Raw genomic sequence first — 12,500 nt, forward strand, 5'->3', positions numbered from 1 at the left:
AGGTAACCAGCTAGCTTGTTATGCTAAGATCACCATGTTACACACAACACTAACATTATAAACAATGTTAATATGTTATCTAGATTAGATAGTGAGGTCATAATAACACATGAGTATACTGATATTGTTTTTTATTATCATGTGACTATAATGCACCCGGGCCAGCAGAGTTAGTTTAGGTTCTGTTACTTAACTTATTGTTTTGTTATGCACCTTCAACACCCCTACACACACAATCACACACCCAGCATGCAACACTACTGATACCACTGATGTTCACACCCCATCGTATGTTCTATTCTGTTCATTTCTACAATATAGTTCATACTAATTCTACCCTCTGATTCCAGTTTCTTTATTGTGTGGATATTCATTCCTTAATGTTCTGTAGTTATACGTATAACCATCTGATACTAGCCCAGAGTTAAGCCTATTCATCTAGCAAACTATACCTACCTTGGAGTGTTACAATAGCCAGTATAATTTTATTCCATGTGTCCACCCAGGCAAATTGGTGGATCCAAATGTTATTTAAAAAAAAAAAACATAAATGATGTAATTTATTTGTAATCATCCAAAATAATGTTAAGTGTATGGGTATTTTTCCAAGTAGGCCACTGACTGGTCGATACGTGCGATGCATTGAATGGGCAACGCGCCGTGTATTGAGTGGGCAGCGCGCCGTGTACTGAGTGGGCCGCGCGCCGTTTATTTAGTGGGCCGGTCTGACAGTAACTCCCGGGCCACTTTTTCCCCCCAGTCCGCCCCTGCACACACACACACACACACACACACACACAGAGCACTGAAGCGTTTAGGGTCTTTAGGGTCTAGGGTCACTGAAGTGTTTACAGTTTCCAGCAGCAGTGTGTGTCTTCTAATAAGGCATCAGGCACACACACTGATGTTGTTCAGCAAAGCAGGAACAAAGACTTTTCTACTTCGTCCTTCCCCTCAGGTCTTTTCCGTTTTCCCCAGTATTGCTTTTCAAGTCTCGCGTAATGGAGTCCCCTCTACACCCCCACAGGGCAGGATGAGCACTAATAAAAAACGTCCCCACACCACAGTGGGAGAGATGAGTGAGCAGTTATTGACTCGCAGATACACTGAAGGCTGCGCACAAGACAGTGTAACCGCATCTGAGTGTGAAATTAAATCTCCAGACAAGACAATTGAATCAATACAACAATTACAGCCTTTGATCTTTCTGGTTCTGCAGAAGGTGGGTTGGGTCAGGTTGGGAAATCAGTGAGCGCACTGAGGCGTGGGATACATAAAGAGATAGATGTCTTTACCCTTGTCTCCGTCGTTGGCGATCTTACGCAGGTCAATGAAGTGTGTTCCTATGGCGACATCGTTAACCTTGTCGGAGTCTCGAATCTGGACCTTGATGCGTTTGCAGAGGGGAGGGAACATCTCTGTGAAGATGATCTGCTCGTTCCAAGTGGGCTCGTAGCTGCTCTTCTGAACAGAGGTTTTTCCCTGCAAACACAAACACAAACACATGACTCAGCTGCTTGCATGAATGGAGAAAACAGCAAAGACAAAAGACACAAGTAACTAGGTCAGTATAAATTTACATTGTCATGTAACTACAATGAGTATATACGACTTCTTAAATCTAATTATCTAATGTCTATTATATTATTTTCAGCGCAAAACGTTATTGGAGAAAGGTAAAGTACCCCTCTCTCTATTTTTCATTTCTTGATTTGCTGCTGTGTACCTCTGTGTAAGAGTGGTCAGGTGTGTCATGCCAGTGCATACTGCATGAGGCGGTGTCATCATAGGCAACAGAGATTAATACGCACACGCGCACGCGCACGCGCACACGCACACGCACACGCACACGCACACGCACACGCACACGCACACGCACACGCACACACACACACACACACTCACACACCTTCTGGCCAGAGAACTGCACTTGGACATAGGGGTCCACCAGGTCCCGGTTCTCCCCGATGAAGGCCTTCTTCACGTTCGCCATGATGCTGGTGTTCATCTTGGGCAGGCCCTCGGCCCGGTAGATCTTTACATAGAACCGGGCCCACTGCCTCTCTGAGGGAACCCCCTCCGGCAGAAGGAGGTTCCTGAAGAGGCATTCAGGAAGAAATGTTCATCCAATGAGGCTGATATGAGCAGTTAGAGATGGCGCCAAGGGGAACGCTATTACAGTTAACTATTACTATAACTATTAAAAGCTGTTACTATTACAAACACATTAAATTACGCTTTAAACTGTCAACACTTTGTTATAGTTAATCCCACTTTAAAAATTCATGTGCCATATTCTTATACACAGAGAGATAGTCTACGTCTGTCTAAATGGAGACAGTACTTTACGGTCTATAGTCTACGTCTTTCGAAACACATAAATAATGTAAACTGGCTCTGGAGGATAAGAGATTGATTGATTTATTATATCGATTCATTCATTCATTCACTCATTAATTCATTAATTAATTAATTCATTCATTAATTCATTCACTCATTAATTAATTAATTCACTCATTAATTCATTCATTCACTCACTCACTCACTCATTCATTCATTCATTCATTCATTCACTCACTCATTAATTGTCCTCATCAGTCTTGTTGGCCTTAAGACTTGTTTTAAGGCTGTGGAGATAGATAGATGGATTGATTGATTGATTGCTGTCCTTACCCTTCGATGTCATCCTCATCAGTCTCACTGGCCTTGTGAGGGGTCTTGATGTTGTCCCCTTTCCCCACCACAGCGACGTCACACTTCACGTAACCTTTGCACCCAGTAGTGAGGTCCTCAGGGTCAGACAGCATGGCCCACTTATGGTAAAACTGGTGCTCTGTGGCAGAAACTCATTTCAGTCAACCAATCAGAGGAAGGGTCATCAATAAGAGGTCATCACCGCGATAATCACCATCACCTTCATCTTCACGATGACCAGTCTCATAACCATAAGTTAAAATCATCCCTGCTACTATCATCATCAACAGCTGTTGCCATGCCAACCCACCAGGCTGTGAGTAAACTGTGCCCACGTCCATCTTGAAGGTTCCCACCAATGTGCCACTGCGCAGGAGGTTCTTGGAGTGGATCACCTGAAGAGGACCAAAGCACACGGCAGAGGCTAGAGCAAATCAAACAAATACAACGACAAAACAATAAAATAAGGAAGGGAAAAGAGAGTGGGAGTGAGTGAGTGAAAGAGACAGAAAAGAGACAGAAAGAGGGGGAGACACAGGCAGAAACAGAGAGAGAGATAGAGGTATGTAGAGAGTGAGAGAGAGTGAGTGAGTGAGTGAGTGAGTGAGTGAGTGAGTGAGTGAGTGAGTGAGTGAGTGAGTGAGTGAGGGAGTGAGTGTGAGTGTGAGTGTGAGTGTGAGTGTGAGTGTGAGTGTGAGTGTGAGTGTGAGTGTGAGTGTGAGTGTGAGTGTGAGTGCGTATGTGAGTGTGAGTGTGAGTGTGAGTGTGAGAGAGAGTGTGAGAAAAGTTAGAGTGAGAGTGAGATTGAGAGAGTGAGAGTGAGAGTGAGAGTGTGAGTGTGAGTGTGAGTGACAGTGACAGTGACAGTGAGAGAGCGTGAGCGTGAGCGTGAGCGTGAGCGTGAGTGAGAGTGAGAGTGAGAGTGAGAGTGTGCACTCTGTTTTGGTGTGGACAGTGTGTACTCACCGAGATCTTTAGAATCTTGTCAAACATCACATCTGGAGACACGTGGAAGTCAAAGACAAAATACTGCAACAGAGGAGAGGAGACACTTCATCTATAACACACTCCTCTATAACACACACTCATCCATAACACACACCTCCATAACACACTCCTCCATAACACACACTCATCTATTTTAGTTCTAAAACAGAGAGTAAGGTGAGGGGGAGGGGTAGAGCAAGGGGTGAGGCTGTGATAGACAGATAGAAAGAGATAGAGAGTGGGATATACTGGGTGGATAAAGAAAAGAAACAAAGGGGGAGGAGAGGAAGAGAGAGAGAGGGAGAGGAAGAGAGGGAGAGGAAGAAAGAGGGTTAGGAGGGAAGATGTATTTTAATTGCTTTTTTACCAGGCACCCTGAGGACAGAATACAGTGGAAGCAAGGAAAAAAAGAGTGAGAACAAAACACATACAAAACAAAACAGATACAAAAAGAAAAACGGAAAGATTTGACAACAGAAAACTTTTCTCTCTCCTTGGGATGTCAATCAAACAGCTTCTAATTACTCTCCATGGAGACATTCCAGAGAGCCCCAGCCAATCACAGCATGAGAGACGTCCCAAGCTCATCCACTGGGCTGCTGTTTCCTGAGGGATAACCCAGCCTGCTCCTGACAGATGAGGCAGTTTAATCACCAGCTACCCTGTTGGCTCTGCTGTTTCCTGAGGGATAACCCAACTTCCTCCTGACAAAGAGTTTGGTTTGATCAGGAGCTGCCATGATGGCTCTGCAATTTAATTGAGGTCATTACACTCTGAAATGGGCTCTTTTCAGCTTTGAAAGTGTAGCAGAGGTATGTGGGAAGCTGTTACGTTCTCACTCCAGAGACACTCGGCAACAGGCTAACCCATTAATACTGACAATAGGAAAGCAGGACCCAGCAGGGGCTCTAGGGAGATGGACTCTGCTGAACTTACTGGAGTGACGACAGCAATCTGTGAGACTGTGGTTACAGGTACAAAGAGTAGCTTACAAAGGGAAGGATGCTGTTTTATCAGCTTGAAGGATATCTTACCCCACTGTGGGGCAGCTAGTGAGGTCTTACCTCGGTGCAGAAGGGGAATTAAGTAAGCTGGTACCTTACTGTAGTAACGGCAGGTGAGTGTCACTGACTTGAGTCTCACTGGGCTGTATATGGGGCATTCAGTCAGTCTCACTAGAGTGTAGTAGGGCATTTAGTTTACTCAAATCTGACTGAATGTACTTTGTACTTCTTACCCCGTAGTAGGGGCAATTAGTGAGCTTTTACCTCATTACAGTGGGGCAGTAAGTGAGCTTTTACCTCGTAGCAGGGGCAGTTAGTGAGCTCTTATCTCGTTATAGTGGGGCAGTTAGTGAGCTCTTACCTCATTATAGTAGGGGCAGTTGGTGGATTCCTTCATGGACGTGTACTTCTTGTCGTCTCCGATCTCGACACACACGACGGGGTCCATGTTTAACCCCACGAGCTGACGAGCCTCGATCACCGTGACACTGATCTGAGGGAAGAGCCACAAAAGCAGAGAGAAGAAACAAGAGTAAACATGAGTAAACAAGAGTAAACGCGAGTGAACAATATTAAACAAGTTTAAACACAAGTAAACTATATTAAACACGAGTTAACAAGAGTAAACATACGTAAATATAAGTAAACATAAGTAAACACGAGTAAGGCTTCTGCTGTCCTTCCTCATCCTGTCTGCCCCCAGCCCATGGGCACTAATGAACCCTCTCTAGAGCCCCCTGACACCCCTGACCTTCTTGACCCCCGCCTACCCAGAAACCCCTTGGGGCCCCTGCGGCCCTCATGTCCCCCCTCAGGAGGTGGGATGGTTGAGCATGAGGACAGGAGGACCGGGACCGGGACCGGAGGACAGGCATGCTCCTGTGGGAGGTGGGATGGTTGAGCATGAGGACAGGAGGACAGGAGGACAGGAGGACAGGCATGCTCCTGTGGGAGGTGGGATGGTTGAGGACAGGCATGCTCCTGTGGGAGGTGGGATGGTTGAGGACAGGCATGCTCCTGTGGGAGGTGGGATGGTTGAGGACAGGCATGCTCCTGTGGGAGGTGGGATGGTTGAGCATGAGGACAGGAGGACAGGAGGACAGGCATGCTCCTGTGGGAGGTGGGATGGTTGAGGACAGGCATGCTCCTGTGGGAGGTGGGATGGTTGAGCATGAGGACAGGAGGACAGGAGGACAGGAGGACAGGAGGACAGGAGGACAGGCATGCTCCTGTGGGAGGTGGGATGGTTGAGGACAGGCATGCTCCTGTGGGAGGTGGGATGGTTGAGCATGAGGACAGGAGGACAAGAGGACAGGCATGCTCCTGTGGGAGGTGGGATGGTTGAGGACAGGCATGCTCCTGTGGGAGGTGTGCAAGCTGAGCTGAGGCGCTGGGCTCACAGACAGCAGTGGGTCCCTCAGATACACCACTGTGTGCTGGCACTGATGTTTACAGATCAGGCTCTCTTATGAAACACTGCTGCAAGGCTTTGCTTGAGAAGAAGAGGGGTGGAGGAGTGGAGTAGGGAGATGAGAAAGAGAAAGAGAAAGAGAAAGAAAGGGGACAGAGACTAATTGCACAGAAGAAAGAGAAGAGGAAGAGAAGATGGAGGAAGAACAGGAGGAGGAGGAGAAGGAAGAAGTGAAAGACGGCAATGCTTTCAAAAGTCCACACAGGGACATCTTAGTCATTCCCACCAGCCTGAGGTACATGTGTGTGTGTGTGTGTGTGTGTGTGTGTGTGTGTGCATGTGTGCGTGTGCGTGTGCGTTTGTGTGTGTGTGTGTGTGTGTGTGGTGCGGTGTGTTGTGCAGGCTCTGGGTCCACGGGAGCATATCTACACACACACCCTGGCGTCGGTGGACGGGGGCTTATATAAGATATGTGCTGAGCCCTGAACACCGACGCCTCCTGCCTCCGTGGCAAATGACTGAGACAACACACACACACACACACACACACACACACACACACACACACACACACACACACCACAGAAAGGAGAAAAACGCGAAACACACACCACAGAAAGGGGAATAATGCGACACACACATCACAGAAAGGAGAATAATGCTCTCTGAATATTCAAGGGAGTCTGCAGGGTTTCGGCTTCTGAAGATGACAGTTCAGCAAAGCGGGCGGAGCAGAGCTCCTTTATGTCGGAAGGAAAGCTTCCTGACCTCACCAAAGGCTCTGCTTCAAAGGGGAATGAGTTTCCAGTCTTGGCAATGATGCCTTGCTGTTTACAAATGCCAGTTTTGCATTAAATATTATATGGGTGACAATACCATATAAATAACAACAATAAATACCCAAATACAACTACAACTATAACTGAAGAACGTCAACAGTACCTGGTAATCCACCGGTCTACCAGAACTGGGCTCCATCTTTATGTCTGGCTTTGACCTGTGAGAGATGGGATACACACACCACACACATGCAGTTTAACAGACGCCAAACACACACATTAAGAAACACACATCTTCAAACTATCAGGGGTTATGTCTGGCTTTGAGCCGCGAGAGATGGGATACACACACCACACACACCCACACGCAGTGTAACAGATGCCAAACACACACATTAACAAACACACATCTTCAGATTATCAGGGGCTGTAAAGCCTCCGCGTAAATGCTTTTTTCTGATGACTACATACCGCTAGAGGCTTAAGGAACAGAGTAGTGTAGTTCAGTAGACACAGCATACATAATCACTATGGAGGCCACTGTTTGATCTTGCTAATTTTACAGACAGTCAGATGCTAAGTCCTCAAATTACATTTTTACATTTACATTTAGTCATTTAGCAGACGCTTTTATCCATAGGGACGAGACGCTTGTATCCAAAGCGACGACCAATGCGACTGCAACACCAATGAAATACCATGCACTCCATTAGAATGAAAGAAAACTCTGTATCTAAAGATCAGTGGTTGCCGACGGCTCCTGACCTCTTGTTGGAGACGTTGGTGGTTACCGCGGTAACGGAGGCCAGAGAGATGGTGTCGGGGTCGATGACACCGCCCAGGCGCATGGCCTTGCGGTCCAGATCTTCTGTCTCCAGGATTGCAGCATCATCTGAACAGGATTAAAAATGATGACTTAAAACCGAATCACCAACACTACCATAGTGATTATCCTCTTTCAATCACGATATCAATCGTAATTACTTAATAAAATAATAAAAAGGCAAGACTGCATTGAAACCTTTTTATTGGACCTTTCTGAACTCACAGTCACTGACACAGGCTATGGCATCTACACAACCTATTTCTGATCAGGTCACATCATGGTGTCAGGGAGTGTACAGTGACATCTAAGGAGTCACACTGATTAGGATACGAGATTAAAGATGTAGAATCAGTTCCTCCCCCTCTGTCTGGTAGAGACACAGACTGACTCCAGACGGATTGTCACTCCCCCCACACCTAATCACAGTATTGATCGGTCTCAACCCTCGTAACCGAGGACCAATTCCAGAGGCCTCTTTTTTTCACAAATGTCACAGTAACAAACAACGGCTCTTTTCTCCTGCTGACTCTCCTGCCTTCACATCCTGCCTGTGAACCCAGCCACACTCAGAAACGGAGGGGAATTTAGATCCTTGTACCTTAAGTGTTGTTTTATTTTTCCAAACAACATCTGGTTCCTCCTCCATTAATTACTTTCTGATTCAGTGAGCTCCTTTGGCAGTTTGCTAATGCAATGGGGTTTTTAACAGAAAATGATGTTTGGGGCTAAGACTGATGTTTCTCCTTAAATACATTTTTGAGATGAAAAAGGAAATAGAAAACATATATAACTTTTATTTCCCAAGCATGAGTTTCAAAACTATTTATCTTACAAACGTATCTGCTTTCAATCTGCGTGGTTGTTAGAGAACTACATTTCAAATTGGATGTGTAATTCCATCTTTAGATCCAAACAATACCGCTCTCAAGCTGAAAAAAACTAAAAACTTCTGAGAAAAAAAATCTGCTGAGAAGAGGAGCCCCCTGGGTTATCTCTTAGGGTTTCAATCTGAATAGTTCTATCACCCCAAAAGCACTCTTACCCCCACTCAACCCACCCCCCAATATGGCAGAAGATGATGCGTTCACCTGCTCGCTTGTGGTCGTCTTTAGAGATGCGCGTCTTCCCAAGCTTCATGGCGGAGAACACTCCTTTCCCTGCTCTGGGAGACAAAATCACACACACACACACACATACACACCAGTCAGATCACTATCACAGCAAACACACATACACACACAGGCCAGTGAGATCACAATCACAGTAAACACACACACACAAACACCAGTGAGATCACAATCACAGCAAACACACACACACACACACAGAGCAGGTGTGTATTCAGAGGCCATTCCAATCAGCACTTTGAGAAAACGTCCCCCAGACACTGACTCTCTAACTATTCAAATCTCCATTTACAGAGAGCCATTTACACTGTTCCTCTGGAGGGCAAGCAAATGTTCAGACACCACTACAATCCAAGTTTACAGCAAGCCCTCTCCCTCTATCTCCCTCCCTCTCTCCCTACTTCTCTCTCTCCCTCTCTCTCTCTCACTCTCACTCCCTCCCTCTCTCAGTCTCTCTTTCTCTTTCTATCCCTCCCTCTCTCTACCTCTCTCTCCCTCCCTCCCTCTCTCTCTTTCTCACACTCTCCCTACCTCCTTCTCTCTACCTCTCTCTCTCCCTCTCTCTCTCTCACTCCCTCCCTATCTCAGTCTCTCTTTCTCTTTCTATCCCTCCCTCTCTCTACCTTTCTCTCCCTCCCTCTCTCTCTTTCTCACACTCTCCCTACCTCCTTCTCTCTACCTCTCTCTCTCGCTTCCTCTCTCTCTCTCTCACTCTCTCTACCTCCCTCCCTCTTTCTCTCTCTATCTCCCTCCCTCTCCCTCTCTCTCTCTCTGTCTCTCTCTCTCTTTCTCTCACTCTTCCTACCTCCCTCTCTCCCTCTCCCTACCTCTCTCGCCCTCTCTCTGAGTAACACCACTCAAACGAGCACTTACACCTGGAGTACACAGAGACCCCAGTCTGACTATACACCACCTGGCTGACGCCACATCCCCCAGATGTGTCATAACACACTTGCACTTCTAGACTGGACACTGGTGGGCAGCCGGAGCAGGCAGGCCCCCTCAGGACTGCTTAAGAGTCCTTACTACCCAAGATGCACTGTTTCTGCCACATGGCAGGACGGAATCTGAAAACAAGAGGCTCTGAGATATTTCATGGTGGGTCTCACGAAAGTTCATCCCAGCCAATCCTTTCAACATGAGTAATTCTTTAGACAACTGCTTGAATGATATATGATATTACATCATTGCTCTCTATTTTTCCTGGTTTATTACTAGTTGTTAACATTTATTACTGGTTATTAATGTTTATTACTAGTTAATAACGCATGCATAGGTGTGCATTCACACAGGAAGCAGCACTCAGGTATAGACACACATCCTAAAGCCTTGTAGTGAGAATACAAAGGCCAACAACTGTCTCACATCAGTCAACAAGACGAAATCCATATTCACAAGATTTCATCAGAATCATTTATGTCTGTGTGCAAACATTGTCTCTATAGCTTTGTTGGATGATCTGATCAGCTCCTGTGTATTTAAGGGGAGTGGTTTGTCACAGAAGGAAAGGAGACAAAATAATTTCTGATTGTCATGCAGAGTTTGCAGAGCGCCATTTGACTTGCACTCCCCTCCCTGTGTAATAAACTCTGAGTGGGCCATAAACTATCTGCATGAGAGAAGTGCAAGGTGCAGCAACACCAAGTTCGCTCCCCACAGAGCTATTCCTCATTAAAAATCATCAAATGTAAAAAAAGTATGAATACATATAAATATAAATATAAATATAAATATAAATATAAACATAAACATTAATATAAATATACTCCAGGCCTCCTCATCCTCCACTCTCATCTCTCTCTCTCCGGATGGAAAAAGGCTCAGATAAGTATCACGGCGGGACGGGCTGTTCGTCTCACTTCAGGACCCCTGGCACAAAGCTGCCCCCGGTCTCCTGTGACAGCACGGATATTATATGGATCAGATATCAGCAGCGGCACAATGGCATGATGGCGTCACCGTGTGCGCCGACAAATGAGCGCCGTTAATTATTAATCGCGGCGCACACGCCGGTCCAGCTGGCTGTGGATGTGAGTCCGTAGTGAAGAGAGAAGATAAAAGGATTTCTGCTTGACTCGCTCAGTCTGTTCCGATCCCTCCGTAAGCGTCTCAAAAATGAGAGAAAATGTCAGTAGGGTGTCGCATTACTCGATAACACACACAAATCGATAACACACTTGAGAAGAATAACTGCTACTGATTAATGCATTTGAAACATTCCTACATGAGATCAATCAAACTAAAAGATACACTCCCTAAAAAATAACAGACTGCTAGAAATACTAAGAAATAGACTGTTTGTAATAATAAGATTCATATCCTATGCCACGAGTCCAACAGGATGTAAAGATACACACCTAGTTTTAGAGCATTGAGTGGCCTACTTTGATATATCTGATTTTCTTTCTTCCCTTTCCAATTCTTTTTTTTCCGGAGAGTCAGCAGTTATCAACATACTATCATAGGTAGAGCTCAACAAATAGATATCAACAGATGTAGCTCTGCATGCAACTGCCAGCATAACAACATAAATCAGTGCAGCACGCGTCCATCAAGTCATACTAATGCAGAAGACCCAGCAGCAAGTGTCTCGCAGCTAAGATGCACTGTTGCCCACGTCTATAGTCTGAGCAATCTCCAATCAATGCAGCCATTGACACGGTCTCATTTCTAATCACTGCAATATAACACAATTCACAGATAATATGATCAAAGACAGAAATATGAGAAACATGACAACCTTGTTAGGAGCGCAACTCTCAAGCAGAGCAGATAAAGAGCAGAAAATGACATCAGATGCCCCTGATACATACCATGTGCTGAAACGCCTCCAGACACACACTGACCCAGAGAGAGCGAGAGAGAGAGTAGTCCCAGCACAAGTGTGTGTGTGTGTGTGTGTGTGTGTGTGTGTGTCTGTGTCTGTGTCTGTGTGTGAGGAAGCAGGTATAGAGCTCATGTGAGTGTGGCCAGCAGGTGGGACACATTAGCTGTCCATGAGGAGAGAAGGAGGTCTTGACACAGGTAGAGAGGCAGACAGGTAGAGAGGCAGACAGGTAAGGGAGAAAGAGACGGGAATGAACTAGACCTGAAAGGACCTCGGTGGCAAAGACATGCACCAGCCGAGTCATTCACACACACATGCGCGCACACACACACACACACACACACACACACACACACACACACACACGTACACGCACACGCGCACACACACACACACACACACACACACACACTCATAGAAGTGCACTTCTGATGCACTACTTATAAATTGTTTATACACTTTATTACTTGTTCCACTCCTTTGGCATTCTTGCCCAGAAGACAATTAAAGATTTCCTGGCTGATGCCTGAGAAGAGATTAAAGGTTCTCTAGATGACAAAGCTACTGTCTCTTAAAGAGTTTTGGGGATTAGGAGGAATATTTCAGGGTCCCTCTATATTCTTCACCTTAGAGTGCTAACATGATCAATTGAAGAATCTATAAGACACACAAGCAGATATCTGGAGAGGGATCCCTCCTTTAGAACCTTTAGGCACCCTTCAGACCTCTACGGAGCACCTAAAGTGTTCTCCAGTGGAAACAAACTGAAAGACCACAGAGAACCAGATAAGTGTGCAAAGATGATGAGCACTGAAAAGCCAATACAAGGAGATAGTCCAGATAGA

At 45.8% G+C, this 12,500-nt stretch overlaps 1 protein-coding gene across 6 annotated transcripts in view; it reads right to left on the reverse strand.

The window, feature by feature from the left end:
* otofa (otoferlin a) overlaps positions 1 to 12,500 on the reverse strand; it is a 123,403-nt gene that overhangs the window by 41,240 nt on the left and 69,663 nt on the right. For all 6 annotated transcript variants that reach the window (XM_031581421.2, XM_031581417.2, XM_031581419.2 and 3 more), the window contains 9 exons: positions 8,790 to 8,863; positions 7,641 to 7,767; positions 7,039 to 7,093; positions 5,047 to 5,178; positions 3,661 to 3,723; positions 3,005 to 3,089; positions 2,674 to 2,833; positions 1,910 to 2,096; positions 1,296 to 1,482 (listed from right to left, as the gene is read on the reverse strand). In XM_031581421.2, coding sequence (XP_031437281.1) covers positions 1,296 to 1,482; positions 1,910 to 2,096; positions 2,674 to 2,833; positions 3,005 to 3,089; positions 3,661 to 3,723; positions 5,047 to 5,178; positions 7,039 to 7,093; positions 7,641 to 7,767; positions 8,790 to 8,863 — 1,070 coding nt within the window. The remainder of the gene's footprint in view (positions 1 to 1,295; positions 1,483 to 1,909; positions 2,097 to 2,673; positions 2,834 to 3,004; positions 3,090 to 3,660; positions 3,724 to 5,046; positions 5,179 to 7,038; positions 7,094 to 7,640; positions 7,768 to 8,789; positions 8,864 to 12,500) is intronic.

Source organism: Clupea harengus, chromosome 15, assembly GCF_900700415.2.
Source record: "Clupea harengus chromosome 15, Ch_v2.0.2, whole genome shotgun sequence".
NCBI lineage: Eukaryota > Metazoa > Chordata > Actinopteri > Clupeiformes > Clupeidae > Clupea > Clupea harengus.